Raw genomic sequence first — 24,057 nt, forward strand, 5'->3', positions numbered from 1 at the left:
CCATTTTTAGACCCTGGTCTCAACTGCTCAATCCATTTTTAAACCCTGGCCTCAACCTGCTTGATCCATTTTTAGATCTTGGATCCATCGTTAGATCCTGATCTCAACTGTTCAATCTATTTTTAGAGCCTGGTCTCAAAATTGTATAATGTATGGCCAGCCTTAGTCTTACAAGACAGGATCACATCTGGGGCTGTGCTAAGGCTCTGGACCCAGAAAGTGATCTGTGGCTAACTAACACAGTACACCAGGGTCTGGAAAGTGCCATAATGTAAAGCCCATTGCCAAAAATGTACATTCAAGGCTAGCCCTGCATGTCTAGTCCAGCTGGGTCTAGGTATGGCCTCCAAAGCTAGTGCTTAGGAGCTGCTGACCCAGATGGCTGCTATGCAAAGACAGGCTCAAGCAATGGTTTAGTAAGGAATCTTGTTTGCAGTCGAGAAAAAAAGTAAACCAGTGAATAGGCAAGAATGTTGATTGAAGTCACCAAGGAAAAATACCACAAATATCATAGCAAAGGTGCACTTTAAATGAGAATGTGAATTACAGAAGTCTCCAGGAATCTTCTATTTCTGATACAAATTTTATTACGTAGTCTTTTAGAGAAAAACATTAACCAGAATGCATTAAAAACAAAAACCATTTAAAAGAACTGAGGTAATAGTAAAATTCTTGTGTGCAAATACAGAGGTGCATTCATGTGAAACGGTCACAGCTTTTGACCTTTTAGAAGACTGGATGATGCAAGTTCTTACCTGTAGAGTTATAATGTCCTGACGGGTAAAAGGTTCATCAGTTAGCAGATCTTTGTAGCTCTTCGGCTTAATGTTTAATTGTTCAACAGCCTGGGTGGGGAAATTGCACACACTGTTTTAATGCAAAGACAGATGTATAAGTAGATCATATAGCATATTTTACAAGCATGGCTCATGTTTACAACAGTACTGTTCAAGCTACAAAGCAAGCATTTCATCATTAGGTGGTTGCACATTACTGCCAATGTTTTGAGGCTGCAATGTTTATAAGTTCCTACCTCATTGCAGAAGACATTTCCGGTGTTGCCAATAGCCACAATGTGTGAGTTATTGGTGAATACAGAGAAGAGGACAGGGCAGTGAAACTTGCCTAAAGAGGTAAAAAGAAAACATTTTTTTTTTTAAATGGAAAAGGAAAAAAATAAAAATAAAAATAAATAAAAGGTAATCACCAAAGAGAAAAATATCCCACTACTGTTGATGGCAAGTGACAGTCAACCTCAACTATTAAGTAGAACTGCACTTCAGTTTTTATATACAGTAAAACCTTGGTTTGAGAGTAACTTGGTTTGAGAGTGTTTTTCAAGACAAGCAAAATTTTTAAGTAAATTTTGACTTGATAAACAAGCGATGTCTTGATATAAATGTAGTGTCATATCACAACGGAGTATAAAAGAGAAGCGAGGTGCCTCTAAGTGAAGTAATACTGTTACATTTAATGAAGGTACAACATTTGGCAACTCATATGGTTGATGATTAAAAGGAGGCACATCTAATTATGCAGGCATCCGGGGTAAAGCTGTCCACATAGACCATCCTCCTCACCGCTATGAATGTCATCTCTTCCATGCTGTGCTCCACGAGCGATTAAAGCCACACTTTCAGATCGCTCGACTGCAGGGTCGTCTTCACAGTCACCATTGCAGACTGACAGTGGTGAGAGCCGGAGGTGTGGGGAGTAGTCTAGGTGGACAGCTTTACCAAGGATGCCTGCATATGTGCCGGTTTTAATCATCAACCATGTGAGTTGCTAAATGTTTTACCGTCATTAAAAGCAACCATATTGCTACACTTAGAGGCGCCTCTCTTCTCTTTTATATTCTGTAGCTCCTGCTAGATTTTGCTTCCAATCCCCTTGTGGAGGCTCCCATTTGTGGATGGACATCCACATCACTATAATCTTTTTTTTATATGGACTATAAACTAAAGGACCTATGAATAAATGGTTGTGGAACGAATCATTTGAGTTCACATTATTTCTTATGGGAAAATTTGCTTTGATATAATCATTCTTTGGATTACAAAAATGATGCTCACAATCCAAGGTTTTATTGTACTTTATAGTGCAGCTCTCGCAGGAAAAAGGAAAAACACTTAAGAGTATCAAAATTATGACAAAATAAACCATTCATGCATCTCAGAAGGAAATTACAAACTTTGACAAGAGTCTCTATGATGAAAAACTTCTCACTGTTCGGAACAGGTTACACCCATATTCAGGGTGTAACATGTTACAAACGGAGCGACCCCTGCCCCTCCCCAATCTCAGCTAGCCAGGGAACTTCTCCCCCTACCACCCCCTGCTAGCTGTGACAAAAAAACAAAATGAAAAAAAAACAAAAACGTGGTTGAGCAGGGCTCTGGCCACGTCACTCATTTACAGTGCCCTGTAAATGGAAAACCGACAAGGTCTGGCAGCCTTTGTGAGTGTCAGCTTGTAATTTTCAATGAACTACCACAGCGCTGTGGAAGGCCGTGGTAGTTCATTCTCTCTTCCTGTCAGATTGTATCTGCTTTCCCGTACAAGATGTATGGGCACACAGATACATTGGCAGATTGGCAAGGCACCAGCAGTCTGCTTGTCATTGGTGCAATGCTTATAGGTTCCAATAAATAAATACACTTTTTCCACCTGCAAAAAAAAATGTGCATTTTTCTTTTTCTTTTATTGAACTTATCCTTTATACAAAATCTGTGACAGGATATTAAACAGGCAGCAGAACCAGTGAGTTAACAGAAAACACAATTTGACTTTACATCTGCACATTCAGTTCTGTTTGGAGCTTTCGGCAAATAATGTCCGATGGTGTTTTTTACCCAATTGTAGGCCGAAGGGTTGCAAAGGCGTAGGCACTGCATGTGGAATGGGTGCAGAGAGCACGTATATACTCCAATATTAGGACAGGAGGGGTGCTGCGGGTAGTGCCGAGAGGTGTGTGTGTGAATGTATATGCACACAAATGTCCAGGTAAAAAGACTTGCGTTATGGAAAAAATTTCAGTGTGCAGCAGCCCACCCCCAATACTTACCTGAGCCCGATCACGATCCAACGATGAGCACAAGACCCGAGGCTCTCCTGAGTCTCTCTCTCCTGATTGGCTGAGATGCAGCAGCGAGAGCCATTGGCTCCCTCTGCTGTAAATCACAGCCATTGAGGCAAGAGTGGGGCTGAGTGACTCAGGAGCAGTGCAGCTTGCTATGGGGGCACTCTGAAATTGGGAGGGGCACAGAGCGCCAGCAGGGGAAACAAGAGGAGGATCGATCTGTCTTTAGTTATAATTTAGACCACTAACTTACCATCCTGGTTCTTGGCAATGTTCAACTTAATAAGAGATTTAGCCTCCAGTTTCTGAGTAAAAAAAAAAAAAAAAAAAAAAAGATGAGAATTACATTGTAAAGAACTTTCTGAAACTTACATTAATACATTACCTTGGAGATGATTACTATGAATTGGACAAACAATTTGAAATATCTACTGGATTTGCTTCATGAATAAAATTAATAATGGGGTGGACGCTAAGAATGGTGCCTAGAGATACTAAGGATATGGTATTTAAGACAGTAACTCCAAATGTGACCATCAAGATGATGATAAACAACATTGTGTTGCCCTTATCAGTCCATTTGAGTCAAAAGTAGTCAAAAGTATTCACAGCGCTTAATTTCTTCACATTTTGTTATGTTACAGCCTTATTCCAAATGGATTAAAAATCATTATTTTCCTCAAAATTCTACAAAAAATACCCCATAAATGACAATTTAAAAGAAAAGAACTTTGTTTTTATAGAGATTTGCAAAGATTTCCAACAAACAAAATAATAAAATAAAAATCACATGTACATAGGTGTTCACAGTCGTTGCCATGACACTCAAAAATTAACTCAGGTGCATCCTGTTTCCATTGATCACCCATGAGATGTTTCTACAACTTGATTGGCATCCACCTGCCGAAAACTCAGTTGATTGGACATGATTTGGAAAGGCACACGCCTGTCTATATAAGGTCCCACACTTAACAGTGCAAGTCAGAGCACAAACCAAGCCATGAAGTACCACAAATTTTCTGTAGACCTCGCAGACAGGATTGTATTGAGGCACAGATCTGGGGAAGGGTACAGAAAAAAATTCTGCAGCAATGAGGTCCCAATGAGCACAGTGGCCTCCTTCAACCATAAAGGGAAGATGTTTGGAACCATCAGGGCTCTTCCTAGAGCGGATCACCCGGCCAAATCGGAGCAATAGGGCGTTAGTCAGAGAGGTGACCAAGAACCTGATGGTCATTCTGACAGAGCTCCAGCGTTTCTCTGTGGAGAGAGGAGAACCTTTCAGAAGTACAACCATCTTTGTAGCATTCCACCAATCAGGCCTGTATGGTAGAGAAGCCAGACGGAAGCCACTCCTCACTAAAAAAGGACATGACAGCCTACCTAGAGTTTGCCAAAAGGCACCCGATGTGGACTCAGACCAAGAGAAACAAAATTCTCTAGTTTGATGAAACAAAGATTGAACTCTTTGGTCTGAATGACAAGTGTCATGTCTGGAGGCAACCAGGCACCGCTTATCACCCAGCCAATACCATCCCTACAGTGAAGCATGGTGATAGCAGCATCATGCTGTGGGGATGTTTTTCAGTGGCAGGAACGGGGAGACTAGTCATGTTCGAGGAAAAGATGAAGGCACCAATGTACAGAGACATCCTTGATGAAAACCTGCTCCAGAGCGTTCTGGACCTCAGACTGGGGCAAAGGTTCATCTTCCAACAGGACAACGACCCTAAGCACACAGCCAATATAACAAAGGCGTGGCAACAACTCTGTGAATGTCCTTGAGTGGCCCAGCCAGAGCTCAGACTTGAACCCAATTGAACATCTCTGGAGAGATCTTGAAATAGCTGTGTACCAAGAAGAATAGGATAAACTGCCCAAAAATAGGTGTGTAGCATCATACTCAAAAAGACTTGAGGCTGTAATTGGTGCCAAAAGTGCTTCAACAAAGTATTGAGCAAAGCGTGAATACTTATGTACATGGGATTTTTTTCATTTTTTTAAACAAAAAATTTTTGCAAATATTTAAAACAAACTTCTTTCACATTATCATTATGGGGTATTTTTTGTAGAATTTTGAGGACAATAATGAATTTAATACATTTTGGAGTAAGGCTGCAACATAATAAAATGTGGAAAAACTGAAGTGCTGTAAATACTTTCAGGATACACTGTATGCAAGTAAAAGGAGTAGGTTGAAGTGCCATCCCAGTATTATGACTTTTGAGTTTATACTCTGAATGAAAGTAGAAAAAAAAAAAAAATTACTTTGCGATTAAGCAATCTGCATACTCACATGCAGGAAGAATGAAAACACCTGAAAGGGGCTCAGTTACAGTAAGGATAAGCCTCACAAGCTGCATTGCACATGGTGTGGATATATTTTACAAAGATGGTGGACTGGATAAATATAGTTAAGTTAAAATTCCATTTAATGGGGTATGAAACCTACTTTTTTGTTAATCTGCAAAAACAGTAATTTTGTACTCACTGTAAAATCCTTTTCATGGAGTTAATTGAAGCACACGGCTTTATGAGTAACAAAAAAACAGAACACTAGGCACACAGAACTTGAAAGTCAGCCACCTAGAGGCTATAAACCCTCATGTTTAGTTGCAACAAGCAGTTCGAAAAGGAAATACAGTATATGAGGAGAGCATGCCGCGTATATTGCTGAAAGCATTTCATGCTTTCTGTTGCTGTTTGACTCTTCCTGTGTCCGTTCTACGTGTTCCAACTCTGCGGTGTACGTTCAACACGTTTCTATTGGAAGGATTACTCAAGACTGACCATTTACGTGATTTTCTGTTTTTATATGTTTTTGTATGTAAGATTACCCCTTATCTGGTATCTCGAGAACGGTCTCCGCTAACAGACCAATGCCAGCTAACAGACCAATGAGGTTGGCCAACCATACAAAGCTATGAGAAAGACTTGAAGTACACAAGCTGCAGCAGAAGACACTCAAGTAGGGCATTCAGATCCCACAGGGAGATGCTAGCAGATCCATGTCCAGTGTCCCCCAACCCAGATATATGTTCCAAAACACCTCCAGATAGAGAAAGCATTCCCCTGGATTCAAAAGTTGTTTGCTAAGAAAATCTGCCTGCCAGTTCTCCACTTTGGGAATGTGCACTACAAGAGATTTCTGGAACATACATCTCTGACCAGGACAAGATAGCTTCTACTTCCACTGCAATACTACCGTTACCCCTAATGATAGATGTAAGCCACAGCTGTGGTATTGCTCAGTTGAACCCAGACTAGATGACCAATCAGAAGGGGAGTCCAAAGTAGTAAGCAGGATGTTGTTTGGTTTGGAAGTTAGAATTTCTCCACAGATCCTCTTAAAAAACTCTGAACAGACCGATGGTCCAGAACTCTGTCCCAATCCAGAAGACCAGAGTCTGTCTTGGCAATTACCAACAAAAGGGCAGAAAAAAAATAAAATAAATAAATAATAATAAAAAAAAAAAAAAAAACTTGCTGTCCAACAGCACCAGGGACAAAAGGCACCATGACAGACTTCGATAATCGTGCCCAGAGAAAGAATGGACTTGTGACGTGAGGGCCATAAATTGATAGTGGTTTTCACCCATAGCAAAGCAAAGAAATAGTTAGTGACCTGGAAAGAGGGGAATGTGTATCCTTTATGACAATGCTAAAAAGTGCTAAAAAACCTTTGCCGTGAAGGAAGGCAATAACTGATTGAATAAATTCCACACAAAACATATGAAAATGTACAGAGGCATTGGGATCCTTGAAACCCAGGATGGGATGAATGGCAACTCTGGACCTTGAAAAAGTATGGCTGAAGGAGCGCCCAGTGACTAAAGAAAACGTAAGTTTGAAGGAGAGTTAAAAAAGGTACCAAGTAAGTATATGAAACCAATGTGTTTCGGGGAAAGGGACTACCTATTCTCCAGGGATGTTGCTGCATGCTATTGGGTGTATCGGAAAATATCGGAATGAGAACTGTCAGACTGCCGGCTGTAGTTGCAGAGGCATCCTATTAGCATGCAGCAATAGCCTTGAAGAAGTCCCTTTTTCCCTGAAACACATTGGTTTGATATACTTTGGCGCTACTTTCAACAAACAACTTTTAACTCCCCAAACTCGCATTTCTTTGGAAACTTTTTCAAGTTTTTTTTGTTTTGTTTTTTTTAACTATCTCTTTATTCATTTTTTTTTCGATTTAAACAAGACATACAGCATTCCATTACAAAAAAGAACATAAGTAAAAAAAAAAACTAAAAAAAAACCATAAAACCCTTTTAAACCTTTCTGTTCCCAACATTCACCCCTCCTTCCCACTCACACCACCATTCTCCTCTCACTATTTACCTGCCTGGTAACCCTTCCACTTTTAGGTATAAATACCTTTATTCATTTTCTCGCACCTCATTTTATGCCTCCCTGTCTTATATAGGCTACCCTTTCCTTAAGGATTACACCATTCATGTTCTGCACCCACTCCCCACTGGTAGGGGGTTCAGAGGACTGCCATTTCTGGACTATAAGTTTCCTAGCTTGAAAGAGGCACCTTAATTTTGCTAATTTAATATCTTTGGGCTCACTACCTCCATCCCAATATGCATCCCAGGGGTTCCAACTCTACTGTCATCTCAAATACCTGAGCTATTGTTTCCACCACCTCCCTCCAGTAGCAATGTAATTTGGGGCATCTCCAGAACATATGTATCATATCCCCCTCTGTCCTTCCACATCTGGGGCAGGAGGCATCTTGCCTTCGACCAAACAAAAAGTTTCTTCGGGGTATAGTATACCATGTATAATAAGAATAGATGGGACATCTTTTGAGATGGAGAGAGGGACACCGAAGGTGCCAGCACGAGTATCCTCTCCCATTGGGCTTCCGAGATACTTCCCACATCTATTTCCCATTTCTTTCTATACAGTTGTCCCTGTGTTCTTACCAGAGTCCTCTTATTTAGACTTACATAGGTTTTAGATATTAGACCTTTCCCTGGTTTCACTCGCAGTATTTCCTGGATTACCGGTATCTCACACCACTCTATTGCGATCACCCTGAACTGTTTTTCCAAGGCGTGTCTGACCTGCAGGTATCTGAAAAAGGACTTATTCAAAATTGCAAACTGTTCCCTTAATTTCTGGAATGATTTCAAGTTACCATTCTGGTAGATCTGGTGGATAAACCTAATACCTCTACTTTCCCATTCCTTAATTTGCCCTATTGTTTGTATCTCACCCAGCTTGCTATTAACCCGTAGGGGGGAGTATTCAGTAAACCCCCTGTATCCCAATATTCCTTTAGCCGTTTCCCACACCATTATCATCAAACCTAGGGTAGGAATACCTCGCATAGAGATCCCTGACTCCAGGGCCTCTACCAACGGCCTACCCAAAAGTTGTTCAAGGGGTGTTTTCTTTTCTTGTCCACCACCCTCCATATCCCCTCCGCTCAAGTGTTGTAACTGTGCTGCTAAAAAAGTAGCTAAATGGGTGTGGGAGTGCCACTCCCCCTTCATTGTTTGAAGATTGCAAGATCTTTAGGCCGATACGTGCTTGACCCCCCTTCCAGATCAATTCTCTAAATCTAGAATCGATCTTGTAGAACCATTTCCTGTATATCCATATTGGAGAGTTATGGAAGATGTACAAAAGTTGCGGTAAGAATATAATTTTAATTAAGTTACATCGGCCTGCTGCCGATAGAGGAAGTTTCTTCCAGATGTTGATTTTATCCTTAAATTTAATTTAGTTAACAGTGGAACTAGATTATTCACTATATACTGTTTAGGGTCTTTGGTAACAAATACCCAGGTATTTCATTTGGCTCACTATTTGTAAACGTGCAGCTTCTTGGGGTAGAGGACTATCCAGGGTATCAACCGGTAATATACAAGATTTCCCCCAATTTATCTTTAATCCCGAAAGGTCTCCAAAGTTTTTAATTCTGTAAATTACTTCCCCTATTGAGTTCTGTACATCTCCGAGAAGCAAGAGAAGATAGTCTGCAAATAGTATTATTTTTTTCTTCCTCCGCCCCTCTCCTATATCCTTTTATCTCCACATTTGATCTAAGGGACACAGCCAGGGGCTCAATCGCCAGGGCAAAGAGGAGGGGAGACAGAGGACACTCCTGTCTCGTCCCCCTCCTCAGTCGGATCCCAGCAGAGCCATCATTGTTTATTCTTACCCTTACTTCCGGTGAGCTATACAACAATTTTACCCATTTTACAAAAACCGGTCCCACCTGGAATTCTTTCAAAACTCTCCACAAGTAGCCCCATTCTAAAGTATCAAATGCCTTGGCGGCATCCAAAGAGGACAGCTCTCTGTCCATCCCCATCAACTGGTATTTGCACGTTTAGATAAACCCGTCTTATATTTATATTCGTAGATCTACCAGGAATAAAGCCTGATTGGTCGGGATGAAGGAGTTTCTATATCACTCCGTTTAGTCTAGCCGCCAAGGCCTTTGCTAAGATCTTTACCTCTAAATTCAATAAAGAAATGGGCCTATACGAAGCGGGATTGAGGGGGTCCTTGTTTTCTTTCGGTATCACTATTATGGTAGATTCCATCATAGAGGGGGAAAGCCCCCCCCTTTGTTATCGACCAGTTAAAGACTTTTAGCAATTCCGGAGTTAGCACCTCGCCAAAATGACGGTAGATCTCCACCAGCAGACCATCAGGGCCTGGGGATTTTTGTCCTGCCATTTCCTGTACAGTGTGCTGTATCTCTTCCAGCGATATAGGGCCATCAAGGACAGCTCTATCTTCCTTGGAGAGGCTAGGGATTGTCAGTGTCCTAAAAAAATCTTCCATTCCCTCCCTTTCCTCATCCTGGTTGGAGTGGTATAGGTCCTCATAATAGGCTCTAAACCTCTCCAATATAACCGACTTGTCTGTGTATATCTTACCCTCTGCTGTGCTAATCCTTGACACCATAGAATTTGATGAATTTGTTCTCACTAAGTGTTCCAGCATCCGTCCTACCCGTTCACCTTCCCCGAATGCTATTTGTTTCTGAAAGATATATTTATTTTCAGCTTTTCCTAGCATTATAAGGCGATATTCCTTCTGGGCCTTTAACCATAGCCCCAAATTATCAGGCGTTGGATCCTTAATGTATTGATCTTCTAAATATACCACCCTTGTTGAGGCATGTTCTTCCTTTTCTCTTGATTGTTTTTTTAATTTTAGAGATCTGCTGTATCAATAAGCCTCTAAGGTAGGCCTTCAATGTATCCCATACAATCCCTGGCGAGGCCGTACTCGTATTCAAGTCTACATATTCTCTCAGTAAATTAAGTACTTCATTTGGTTCCCCCATGAGCTCCAACCAAGAGGGGCTAATCCTTCACCCACGGAAATGATTTCTCTCCCCTATATCTAAAAAGGCCATCATTGCCGAATAGTCAGAAAGACTTCTTGGCAGATACTTTATCTTATTTACTAATACAATTGCCTCACCATTTCCCATAATCATATCGATCCTTGACAGGGTCGAGTGTGTAGTGGAGAAACACGAGAAGGACCGGGATTTTTGGTTCTGAATTCTCCAAAGATACTTACTTTTTCAAGTTTACATGCAGAAATGACCATAAGGCCATACCAAATAAAAGTCAAACTCACGGCATAAGCTACCAGAATTTCTTCCTACTCCCAACGACCAAAAACTGATCAAGTAAGTCCAGCACGGTCTCCAGCACAAAATGGAAACTCTGGATCTTTGGGTTACAAACAGGTACATTCACATCAGTCCCTGCCCTCAAGGAGCTTACAATCTAAAGGTCCCTAACCCACACTTAAATATACACACACACATACTAGTGTCAATTTAGATAGGAGCCAATTATCCTACTAGCATGTCTTTGGAGTGTGGGAGTAAACTGAAGTACCTGGAGTAAACCCATGCAGGCCAGGGAAAACATGCAAACTCCAGGTAGGTAGTGCCATTATTGGGATTCAAACCAATCACCCAAGTGTTGCTAGGCAGAGGCAGAGCACTTAGCCACCATGCTGCCCAATTAAAGAAACATGTTTTTTTTTTATCAGTTACTGGAATACAATGCAACCCTTTGCTGCTTATCAGAGGCCAGCAGATAGAGTTTTCCAAAATGTAAACCTGGTACACACTAGGCTTTTTTTTCCCCCCATTTAACTCTGTGGGCTAAATGAAAAAAAAACAAACAAAGAAAAACAGATTGCTGTACTAACACAATCTATACACACGGGCCCAAAGTCAACTGGTTCCTGCCAAACTGACCGTTTTTTGGTTGGTTTTGACATTACAACTCAAGGTGAAAAAACCCTTTAATGAGCGACTCTTCCAACTACTCAAATCTGTCTTTACATTATATAAGGTTTATTGGCAAAAAAAAAAAAAAATAGAAAAAATTAAATCAAGAATGTTTATACTCTGAAGGCAAAAATTAAGCAAGCCACCCCCTCCCACAATCTGTCCACTTATCTAGACCAGAGGCCATTTTCTGTGGTATGGTAATAAATGACTACAACCTTCTACCCTCCCTATCAGCATCATCTATAACCTTTCTTTGCAGTAATGCAATAGAATCTGGCAGGGAATGGAAGACATTGTTTGCATATTTTCAGGACTTTTGTGGCAAGACACAGGTTAACAAGATCTAGGGTGGAGTGTCTATGACCTACTTTCTATAAGGAGCTGGCACATCCAGTGTGAGGGGTTGGTGACACGCTATCCCCTGCAGGGTTTGTGTGTGCATATATACAGTATATGCAATACTCAACCTTCTTTTAAGAGATACCTAAACAGCAGCAGAATACAGATATTAAATGTACCCTGCAGTCAGAATTAATAAAGGGATAAGTGCCTTGGAGGGAATTCTTCACGCTTGAAATGTGATCCTGTGTTGCATTGGCTCTTTCTTTATATTGGGATCAGTTTGACATGGCCTCAACACACCTGGAAAATCTGGTCATTCAGAAATAGCTCACCTGGCTATTAATGAGGTTCACACAAACACTGCTTAAATGCCTGTGGGGGATAAATGTAGCGTTTACTGCGCTCACTGATAGAAGCTGAAATGTGCAAGACACGCCTATGCATGCCAATAGCATGACAGATATCCAAAGTATGCAGACGGTCTGGGTAGAGGACGTACAACCCAATACCTAAGAAGTGGGTCAGAATAGATTATGTGAAATACAGCATGTGGTTATAAATATACGCCTGTATTTATAGAGTGCTATTTAAAACCCACAGATTTTAATGCACTATACAGAAACACTAACGTTGAGGATGCATTCGCACCCGAGCATTTTCAGCTCATAAAACGCTTGTAAAATGCCCGAAAAAAAAGCCTGAAAAACACCCAACAAGCTAAATCCCATTAATTTCATTGGCACCTGTTCACACCTGAGCGTTATGTAACCTGAAGCAAAAACGCCTGAAAAACGCCTTAGGCCGGGTTCACACCGCTGCGGGGGGAGATCCGGATGTGATTCGCACCGCAAATCACATCCGATCTCAGTAGCGATGCGAGTTCAGCCATACAGATAGTATGGCTGAATTCGCATCGCTCCCGCAGCAAACTCGCACGGGACCCTTTTTTTGGTCCGCAACAGAATCGGATCGCATGGGGGTTCACACCATGCGATCCGATTCCTGTGCGAGTCGGCAGATCACACTGCGATATGCGGACGGATCTGGGGGTGTCATTAACATATCATTGACACTCCCAGCCGTCCGCATAGGGCAGTGTGAACTGCCGGCGAGAGTAATGCGATGCGGGAAAACGCCGCGGATTTGCGGCGTTCCCGCATCGCAGCGGTGTGAACCCGGCCTTAAGCTCAAAAAAAGAACATTGGGCGTAATGTGCGCCAAAGTGTTTTGGGGCAGATTACAGGCATTTTTCTGCCTTTTACATTGGAAACCTGTACAAAATCGTGGTAAAAACGCGCAAATTTGAAACGCTCAGGTGTGAATGCAGCCTTAGAAAATAAATAGCTCAAGATTAAACCTACTATTTATGAAGCGCAAATAGGAATCCCATAAAACGCAGCCCAACAATCAAATACAGTAATCCATGTATGCCTCATTCACACAAGGGTTGAAATCAGGCAGTTGGGAAGCGGTAAAAACACAACCCAACTGCCTATCAACGGCACTCACAACTGATGAAACAGGAAGATGGAGGGTTAGCGAGCAGATTTGTGTCAGTGTTGCCTTGCGTCACATTGCATTGACGCTTTGCAATCACCTTTATTCACGTTTATTGAAATATGCCACTTTAACAGCACAAAATTGCAAAGTAATAAAAAAGGATCCCACCAAAGCATTTAAAGACACTGTTGCAAATTGCCAATTGTGATAATTTGCCATTTTAGCATTGCAAATAAAAAAATTAAAAAAATTATCTCATGGCATTTGAGGAGCATCACTCGAACACCTGTGCAACATGACAGAAAGGTGCATCAAAATGCGGCTTTAAAATTCAATGCCTGTGTGGGGGCCAGTTCATTAGAAAAACTGGTTGTTGGCCAGAGTTTTCACTGTATTCCTTTAAAGGTAACCGTTAAACGTGTTCAGCTCTACACAACTTTAAAATCCTGAAAATATGACATGATAATACTTGTATTGCCACTCCAAGCAAAAAAGGCAGTATACACAGTCCCGCTGGTACTCAGGAATGGGGTGCTGGTAAAAAAAAAAATATATCACTATCCAGTAGTATATAGCATACTTAAAAATGGCCGCTCAACCCTATCCCATCTATGTGGTTAAGTTGGCCTCAGCCTTGCACCACTCCACACACCATATCCTCTGACATGTTTTGCCCCACCCACCACGGCTTAGTCATAGAGGTCGAAACACGTCAGAGGACATGTCGTGTGGAGTGGTGCAAGGCTGAGGCCAACTTATACAATGTACCACATAAACTGGATAAGGATGAGCAGCGACTTTTTAAAATAAACTTGAAAACATGGATATATGCTAAAATGCCCAGAATTTTCTCGACAAACTCCACACAGCATAAATCAAAACAGTGCTGCGCCAATTACAAGATATATGAATAAATATAATTTAATATGAATAAGTCACCCAGTGTATATAAAAGTAAAAAAAAAAAAAAAAGGTATGGTAAAGCCCATACTGCATAAGTCAATGTCTTGCCGTGAATATCAAACTTGTGCCGAAATAAAAACCGAGAATACTCCTCCAGTTATGGAACACCAAATATGTGCTCCTTCACCAGTGCCGCACACAAAGGCTTACCGCAAGGATATAAAAAGAAAAAAAAAGTAAACAGCGCAATCCATCACAATCTGTACATCAGCATGCTGTCAGACTACGTAAAGAACAACTGATAGTGTGAACCAGCCCTAAAAAGAGGCCTGTAGGGTCAAACATGAGGCTACCATTCATGAATATCAAAAAATAAAATATGACAGTCCTGGAATCCCCATTTTTCATCAAAAATCAATGACTTTTGAATTGCAAATCTAAGTAAATAATTTAGCGTTTATTTGTACATATAACCCAGCTTTAAGTAGGCCAGAAGCCTAGATAGATGAGCAAGATATTAAGAAAAACTTTACATTTGCTTAGCTCAGCGCACTGTTCGTTATCTGAAAAGCAGTGCTATGCCGTAATATTTTTTGAAAACCATTATCTGGTAATCATCAATATTAGGGTCTGCATTGATGGCATCTGTTTAACCACTTGCTTACTGGGCACTTAAATCCCCCTCAGTCCCAGACCAATTTTCAGCTTTCAGCGCTGATGCAATTTGAATGACAATTGCGCGGGCATACAACACTGTACCCAAATGACATTTTTATCATTTTTTTCCCCACAAATGGAGCTTTCTTTTGGTGGTATTTAATTACAGCTGGGAGTTTTATTTTTTGCTAAACAAAAAAAAGATGCAAAAAAATAAAAAAAAATAAAAAAATCATGTTTAATAGTTTGTTATAAAATTTTGCAAACAGGTCATTTTTCTCCTTCATTGAAGTGCGCTGATGAGGCGGCACTGATAGGCTGCACTGGTGGGCACTGATAGGCTGCACTGGTGGGCACTGATAGGCACAGATAAGGCGGCACTGATGGGCACAGATAAGGCGGCACTGATGGGCACAGATAAGGCGGCACTGATGGGCACAGATAAGGTGGCACTGATGGGTGGCACTGATAAGTACCACTGATAGATGGGCACTGATAGGTGGCTCTGATAGGTGGCACCTATGTTGAGGCAGATTGTGGGCACTGCTGGGTGGCACTGTGGGCACTGCTGGGTGGCACTGACAGGGGGGGGGGGGGGACACATTTTTTATTCATGTGGCAAAGCAGGGGGCAGGTGGGCACTGGCACGGCCGGCGGTGATCGGCTTTTTTTTTTCTCCTCGCGCTGTCAGCGCGAGGAGGAATAATAGCCGATTACCGGCTCCGTTGTATCACATGATCAGCTGTCATTGGCTGACAGCTGATCACGTGATAAGGGGTCGGGATCGACCCCTTGCTCGGATCGGTGATCAGGCGAGTCTCAGACTCGCCGATCACAGAGCGCGCCGCTCGTGCACGGGACGACGTCAATAGACGTAGTCCCGAAAAAGGAGATCCGCGCTGTAGCCGTCATTCGGCTATAGCGCGGGTCTCAAGTGGTTAAGATACTTCCAAGATCATACAGAATTCATTTAAGTGTGCATTTGAACTGCTGTTCACCTGCTTCAAGCAGGTTTTGTATTTTCATAGTAATATATGGGAATGCAAAACCAGTTTAAAGTGAACAAAAGCTTGTCAACACAGACTCTTAAAGTTACAGTAAGAGGATAGAGAAAGAAAGTTCCAGCATTATAACAAAAATACTTTAGCCATAATAAAAAAATATGATTTTAAGTCAAAGGATCTTTGCCCGTTTCTTAAATAAAAACCTAACCAAAATTCTTAAACTAGCACATAGATTACACAGCGCTTTTGTACTTGTCATGCGTTTTATTTATTAGGGTCAAGACTGACTATACTTTTATTAGGTGGGCAGGGTATTCAACCAGCAGGTGGCGCACTGGTGTCCTTTTCTCCTTCAAGCTTTGTCACTCAGCTCTGCTGAAAAAAAGTCTGTTTGTTCAGAATAATCACAGCAATGAATCATTACATACGAGTCAGCGTAGTTGGAGATTTAATCAGACAAAACGGCGCTGCAAGTCAAAGGCAAGGCATGGTCTGTTATGTTGTCTCCTAAATTAAAGTCTATTTTAAGCAGATTTAATATTAGTGGGATTTTTTTTTTCACTCCAGATAGTTTGGCACATAAGTGCTGTTTTTTTGTTTAAAACTGAATCTGGTGAGGGAAGCTTCCACCACCCCTACCCCTCTACAAAATTTGCCCAAATTATTAAAAATATATAAAGCAGGTCCCCTCAAAATCCTTATCTAAATCTATGGTCATGTGCTGCTCTGGGTCCTGAGTCTTCTTGATTCCTTACTGCAGAGTGAAAGTTTTACTTTGGGTGCCCATATCACTGCCTGGTGAAAGACACCTCCCATTGGATTGGAGTACTCATAGGGTCCTGAAGACGCCAGCGACGGCATAGAAACATTTGCTATAAGTAATTGGTGGATCACTGGTCTTCGCTCCTGGAAGAGGGATTGTGGAGGGTTGCAGATTCCAGTTGGTTAAAAAGTGCTAAGGAAAGTTTTTTCAAATGTGAATGGATGGGCGAATGGCATTTCCTATTTTGTCAAGTGATGAGATATAATATATATCGTTTTTCTATTTTTTTTTTTTTGGTTAGTTTTGTTCCTTTATTTTATCAGCGTTGCATTTAAAAAAAGACAAATGAAAGTCTTTTTTACTTACCTTTGGTCTGCTCAAAATACCATTGAAAGTGTTTGTTACATCATCTGTTAGAAACACTTGAATATCGCACATATTCTATGGATTGGTTTACATATCCTATATCTTCCTTATTGCAACTGTCATTTATCTTAATGACTCCCAGAGCTACAGTGCCTAATTTTTGAATTATGCTATGCACTCTGAATGATGGTTATGGTCCATTGGTTCTGCAAGTTTATTTTTATTTTTTTTGCATTCTGTTAATAAAAAAAAAAAATTTTTTAAAAGAAGTGCAAAAATACCTGTTGATTTTGCCAGGTATCTTGTCAGCTGATAATTTTGTGTTATCGGCTGCTACAAAAGGAGGGATTAGGCTTAATGTACACAGGTCGTTTTTTTCCAATCTCTCCTGAATGATTTAACTTGACAGATAGTAACCCACATTTAAAACATCAGTTTTGCTGTGTTTACATGGCACGTTTAGAAGCGTTTGAAAAAAAATAAAAAAAATAAAGTTTTATTTTTTTATTTTAAATGAGCCAAAAGTGAACGCCTGTAAATGAAACGCGGCTGAACGCGAGTTACCACGTTTAGAAGCGTTTGGCTCTTGAAATGCCTCTAAAGTCAGCGTCTGAACACTTTTTTTGATTTCTAAAAAAGGCCTCTAAACGCAACTGCCTAGAAATGACTATAAACGACCCTGTGTACATGTACACATAAGATAACATTGGATAAGTTCAGGAGCAGTCGGAAAAAAAAATGCCCAACTGCTCCTAAACATCCGTTTAGCAGCAGCAGTGTACATGAGGCTTAAGCTACATTTGCACAGGCGGCTAGCGCTGGTGCAAATGACAGTGCAGGAATCTTCTGACTCTTGCAGCTGTTTCTTCTACCTATGAGCAGCTAGCCGTGGTCACCAATCCCTGTACACTTCAATTACAGGTCAGTGGCAACCGCAGCTATCTCTGGTTGCCCACCCAGCCAGAGGTTACCTGCGTTGATCTCTGCTGGAAGCACATAGTGAGAAAAAGTCTGTCTTCTTTGTAAGGCTAGCCCCATGTTGTTTGAAAATTTTTGTCTTTATACTTAAAGTGGTGTTGGCCATAAAAATAAAAAATAAAAAGTCACCAAAATTACAAAAAAATAAATAAAAATATTTGGAATTTTTTTTTAACTCCCCTCTAAATGCCTGTTGCTAGGGGTCCCTCGTAGTCTGCCTCCTTCAGTGCCTGGGCTCTTGACGTCACTTCCCCTCTGCGCAGGAAGGGCTCAGCTCTGGCCCCTTTCTCCTGTCAGTCATCTGGGACACGTGACAGGTCCCAGATGACTGCGCGGCCAATCACGGCGTGCTCGCACATGCGCAGTGGGTGCCTGGCAGTGAAGCCACAGGGGACTTTGTTCCCCCGCAACACTGGACCCTGGGACAGGTAAGTGTCCGATTATTAAGTCAGCAGCTGCAGTATTTGTAGCTGCTGACTTTTCATTTGTTTGTTTTTTTTCCTTTTTAGGGGAACTCCTCTTTAAATATAAGATAAAATAATGAAAGTGCCCACAGCAAAAACCTTCATAGTACTATATACATTTTTAGGGTGTCACAATCCCAGTAACATTGATATTGTTAAACCTGCACTGCAACATGCTTATGAACAGCATCATAGCAGCTAAAGTATAATTAATGGACTATTATTACAATCACTGCCTATAACTTCCTTCGGCCCTAGCACATTCAGACATCTGCTATAAACACAATCAACACTGTTGGATTGTCATGTGATGAGTCACTTCTTCATCACTATTATTAACTGTAAATGCATTAACACAGATTGTGGGAAATGATGCTTCAGTAATACACAAATAAGACTGTTAAAAGCAATGTGTGCCTCTAGTAAATAACCTAACTCCACCTAGAGTTAAAACAGTGAACTGCAAATAAAGTCTATCCACCAAGCAATATACCCCTGTTGTAAGATTCAACCAGAAAAGCAGAACGCATTTCAGTAACAGATTATGCTACCGTTATGATCCCAGCATTAACGTAGCGCAACATAAATATCTACACATAATTGGTCTCGATGCACAAGCTATATTGAGTATCTGTTCACCAGGCTGGCAGCGTTCCTCAAGTGATACCTCCCTGATAGTATGAGGATCCCGTGGGAGCTGAGCATATGAAAAAGGAACGCACCACTTCCAAAATACCGGACGGCATTTACCCGGCACTGGGAGTGGTAATGTATTGCAGTTGCTTTCACTTCTGAACCACATCAGAACGTTAGCCATCAGTGCTCACTGCTGATTGACAAGTTTTTCACTGGAGACATATCTGCAGCAGGATATTTAATTTTAGCTGCCTGTGGTTCCATTGGGGAAAAGTTTTAGGACTTTCAATCTTAGGGGAAAGCTCCAGTATAGTCACTACAGGAAGAGTTTGGTAAACCAGATTGTTATCCAAACATTTAGGCCCCCCATCACACTGGGGCGGTGCGGCGCCGGCGGTAAAACGGCGCCATCTTTTCCATCATTTTAGCGGCAGTATTCCGCCGCCAGCGGGGCAGTTTTACCCCCCTGCTAGCAGCCAAGAAAGGGTTAAAACCACAGCAAAGCGCTGCTGCAGCGGTGCTTTGCAGGCGGTATAGCCGCACGGCTCCATTCATTTCAATGGGCAGGAGCGGTGAACACCGCTCCAAAGATGCTGCTATTGTAAAAAATATTCCAAACAAACAGAGGGTGACAGATAAAGATGGGGCTTACTGAAGGGCAATACACATGGAGAATCTTTGCAGTGGTTTTAAGTTTCATCAAGGCAAACTGTCTGGCATGCGGGTTAAGGGTATATATGTTCTTAACCTCTCCCCTAGAAGAGGTGACTTTGACCAGGTTTTACAGCAAAAAGAAAAGTGGTGAATTTTCCGGTTGGGCTCTTTTATACCGATAGGCCTTAAATTGGTTGTAAACCCTAACAGACCACTTTGACCTATAGGCAGGCCTAGATTAAGGCTTACCTGTAGGTCCACGAAATATTCCCTAAACCTACACAGTTTAGGAGATATTTGCAAAAAGACAGGCACCGCTATCTACGGCGCATGCATCGTAGACAACGGCACACAGGCGCACTGAGCATGCTGCTGCTAACAGCGATAACCCATTAGTGGTGGCTCCCATCAGGGGTTTACTTCTAACACAGAATTAAATCTACAACCTTTTCTATTAACCTAGGTCACTGTCCCCAGGGGTCACTTCAGACTCTGAGCTAGCATAGGTTTCCTGCCAAAAGATGGCGAAGATTGTATTGTCTTTATGTCTTGACCCGCATCTATGTGGGTGCCAGTCAATGTGCTGACACACATACATGTGTATTTATGTATGGCCTGTCTTATATGTCTTCCGTATATCCCCCCTGTCTTTATCCCTCTCCTTACCAGATCTGCCTTCTTCACTGGTAAGACTATCCCCATTGAAACATTTTTTTCCGGGTCAATGTGGGAAGGCTTTCTGAAACTCCTCCAATACTATTATGATGTAGATGGTAATTATAGTCTGGATTTAGTCAGCAGGAGGGTGTTGTCTCCTAGATTAAACAATGGGATAATAGCATGTCTTGACACCATTTAATTTCGGTATCTAATTTTAATTTGATACCTTTCATGGCCCCTTTAGGCTAGGTTCACACTATTGCGATGCGGGAACGCCGCGAATCCGCGGCGTTTTCCCGCATCGCATACCTCCCGCCGGCAGTTCACACTGCCCTATGCGGACGGCTGGGGGTGTCAATGTTATGTTAATGACACCCCCAGATCCGTCGGCATATCGCAGTGCGATCTGCCGACTCGCACAGGAATCGGATCGCATGGTGTGAACCCCCATGCGATCCGATTCCGTTGCGGACCCAAAAAAGGGTCCTGTGCGAGTTTGCTGCGGGACAGCTGCGAGTTCGCTGCGGGACAGCTGCGAGTTCAGCCATACTATCTGTATGGCTGAACTCGCAGTGCTACGGAGATCGGATGTGATTTGCTGTGCGAATCACATCCGGATCTCCCCCCGCAGCAGTGTGAACCCAGCCTTAGTCTCAATTTGAGACAATAAGGATCAACACTGTAGAATGAAAGAGATACATGGTCGTCTGAGCAAGCAACAAACAAGCCACAGTAATCCAGTTACTACACAGACTTGGTGCGGCTCCTTTTTTGCTTTTTGCTCAGTGGGCATATCCGAGGAATGGACGTTCTTAAGAAGGAGCCCTCGTACGCCACCAATACGTCCAGATGTAGCTACACACCCCCAAATGTGAAACACGTTGACGTCAGTCCCGTTCGAACGGCACAATACGGTGGCATCCCCCATAGTTGCTTGCGAGCCCGCACACTAAGGGTAGGATTACAATCGTACGATCCCGGCAATAGGAAGGAAAGAACCAGACGGACATGTCCATGGACTCTACCTGACTTACAGGTGATAAGCCTCCACACATAGCAGCCCTGCTTGTCCCAGAATACAGCGTTCCTCAAGTGATACCTCCCTGATAGTATGAGGATCCCGTGGGAGCTGAGCATATGAAAAAGGAACGCACCACTTCCAAAATACCGGACGGCATTTACCCGGCACTGGGAGTGGTAATGTATTGCAGTTGCTTTCACTTCTGAACCACATCAGAACGTTAGCTATCAGTGCTCACTGCTGATTGACAAGTTTTTCACTGGAGACATATCTGCAGCAGGATATTTTGGACTCTTTGTGGTCTATAGTCACAGTGATCTTAGTGATTCACATGTACCAACAGACTTTGCTGCTATTTACTCTCCATTGGCTGTATTACCTAGTCTGTTCAGTGCTGTAAAAAGACACTATAAGGGACCATCCCTATACTAAATCTGTCCAGGACATACATGGATTTACATTGATCCCCTTCCCTGCCTTTTCTTTCCCCTTGCTGGCTCGAGCCTTGGGGGGGGGTTTGATATTAGTCAATCTGCCACACTCAGCAATTGCTGGACACTCCACACTGGTGGATGGCAAGGCTGACACCAATTTCCCTTGCGTCCGGACGCTGTTTTTGTGGTAGTTTTTGACCAGCCCAATAATCTGTACCAGGGTTAGTCTAGTATTGGTTTTCATCATTTTATCCACATTTTGTATATACCTAATAAATATCAATTTTTGATAAGAGATTCACCATATGTATTGCCCTTCAGTAAGCCCCATCTTTATCTGTCACCCTCTGTTTGGGATATTTGTTACAATAGTTTTTTCAGCGGTTGAAGCGCAATTATCATTCTCTTAGGTACATACTATTTACAACGTAATCAAGCCTCTACTTTTTATATTTATCAAAGATGCTGCTAGCAGGACTTTTTTTTACCGTTTCACACTGTAGTGTGAGAAATGGCTCTTTCACTGCGCTTTGCAGGTGCTATTTTTAGCGATGTAGCACCTGCAAAGCACCCCAGTGTGAAAGGGGTCCTAGGCAAGATATTTTAACCGGTTCCCGACCAGCGCACGCCGTTGTACGTCGGCAGAATGGCACGGGCAGGCATATTGGCGTACAGGTACGTCCAATTTTTAATGCCGCCCTGCCATCGCAAGCACGCCGCCGGCTCGCGTGCTGGTCGGGACCCCCGTGAGTCCAGTCGCGGGCCCCGCGTACTCGATCGCCACGGGCATACCAGCGATCATCTCACGGGGCAGCTGAACGAGGAAATGCCATTGTTAACAGCATTTCCCCGTTCTGCCTAGCAACTAATGACGCTGATCTCTGCTCCATGTGATTGGAGCAGAGATCAGTGTTCACTAAATGAAAGCCCAACCCCCCCACAGTTAGTAACACACCCCTAGGAACACTTAACCCCTACACTGCCACCCACTGGTTAACCCCTTCACTGCCAGTGTCATTTACACAGGAATCACTGCATTTATATAGCAGTGATTGCTGTATAAATGACAATGGTCCCAAAAATGTGTCAAAAATGTCCGATGTGTCCACCGTAATGTCACAGTCACAATAAAAATCGCTGATCGCCACCATTACTAGCAAAAAAAAAAAAAATATTAATAAAAATGCCATAAAACTATCCCCTATTTTGTAAACGCTATAATGCAAACCAATCAATAATCGCTTATTGCGGGGTTTTTTTACCAAAAATACGTAGAAGAATACGTATTGGCCTAAACTGAGGAAAAGAAAATGTTTTTTTAATATATTTTTGGGGGATATTTATTATAACAAAAAGTAAAAAAGAATGCGTTTTCTTTTAAATTGTAGCTCCATTTTTGTTTATAGCACAAAAAATAAAAACCGCAGGGGTGATCAAATACCACCAAAAGAAAGCTCTATTTGTGGGGGGAAAAAGGCCATCAATTTTGTTTGGGAGCCATGTCACACGACCGCGAAATTGTCAGTTAAAGCGACGCAGTGCCGAAACGCAAAAAGTGGTCTGGTCTTTGACCAGCAAAATGGTCCAGGGCTGAAGTGGTTAAATAAAAAAATAAAATAAAAAAAACACTCCCATATATTGTACATTTTCATCCGTTAATACCTCAGTTACCTGCATTGAAACCGACTAAGTTTTTGCTGTGGAAAAATAGAGAGAGAAAATGCACAACATGTAGACAGAAAAACACACCTCTCCTGTGATAGGGTTAGTTCCATATCGCTTTATCCATGGGACAATACTCCTGCAGGAAAACAAACAATATCAAATCAAAATCCCTTATGATTAAGATCAATAATCAGAATTCATATTACACTTTAAATAAAAAAATAAAAAATACAGCAGACAGTTTTAATTCTCGTTTCCTGGAAACTGCTGGGTTTTGGTGCTGGGATCTGCAAGCCTGTAGTTTTTGGCATGTGACCGCATTTTTGAGGTCCAAAACCCATTTATTCAGGGAAGCCTACCCCACTTCCACCTAAAAACTGCACTTCTGCCACCCCAATCAGATCACCCCCCACAGCTATTACTTTTTTTACCATTTCCCCTTTTCTTTAGATGGCAAATTCCCTGAGCAGTGCCCTCTTAATCCTTCCTCTTAATCCTTCTCCATCCATCTTCCCATCAACTCTGACCAGCTTCCCTGTCCCTGCTGAAAAATAAAAGCATCCCCACAACATGATGCTGCCGCCACCAGGTCTCACAGTGGGAATGGTGCGTTCAGGGTGATGTGCAGTATTTTGCTT

At 42.0% G+C, this 24,057-nt stretch overlaps 1 protein-coding gene across 1 annotated transcript in view; it reads right to left on the bottom strand.

Annotated features, from left to right (window-relative positions):
* Nucleotides 1–24,057, bottom strand: part of PPIL2 (peptidylprolyl isomerase like 2) — a 103,854-nt gene that overhangs the window by 61,881 nt on the left and 17,916 nt on the right. The window contains exons 5-8 of the mRNA XM_077461644.1: nt 23,504–23,555; nt 3,333–3,384; nt 1,034–1,125; nt 756–845 (exon numbers count right to left, since the gene is read on the bottom strand). Coding sequence (XP_077317770.1) covers nt 756–845; nt 1,034–1,125; nt 3,333–3,384; nt 23,504–23,555 — 286 coding nt within the window. The remainder of the gene's footprint in view (nt 1–755; nt 846–1,033; nt 1,126–3,332; nt 3,385–23,503; nt 23,556–24,057) is intronic.

Source organism: Lithobates pipiens, unplaced genomic scaffold (genome assembly GCF_037356315.1).
Source record: "Lithobates pipiens isolate NorthernLeopardFrog02 unplaced genomic scaffold, aLitPip1_a1.2 Scaffold_3, whole genome shotgun sequence".
NCBI lineage: Eukaryota > Metazoa > Chordata > Amphibia > Anura > Ranidae > Lithobates > Lithobates pipiens.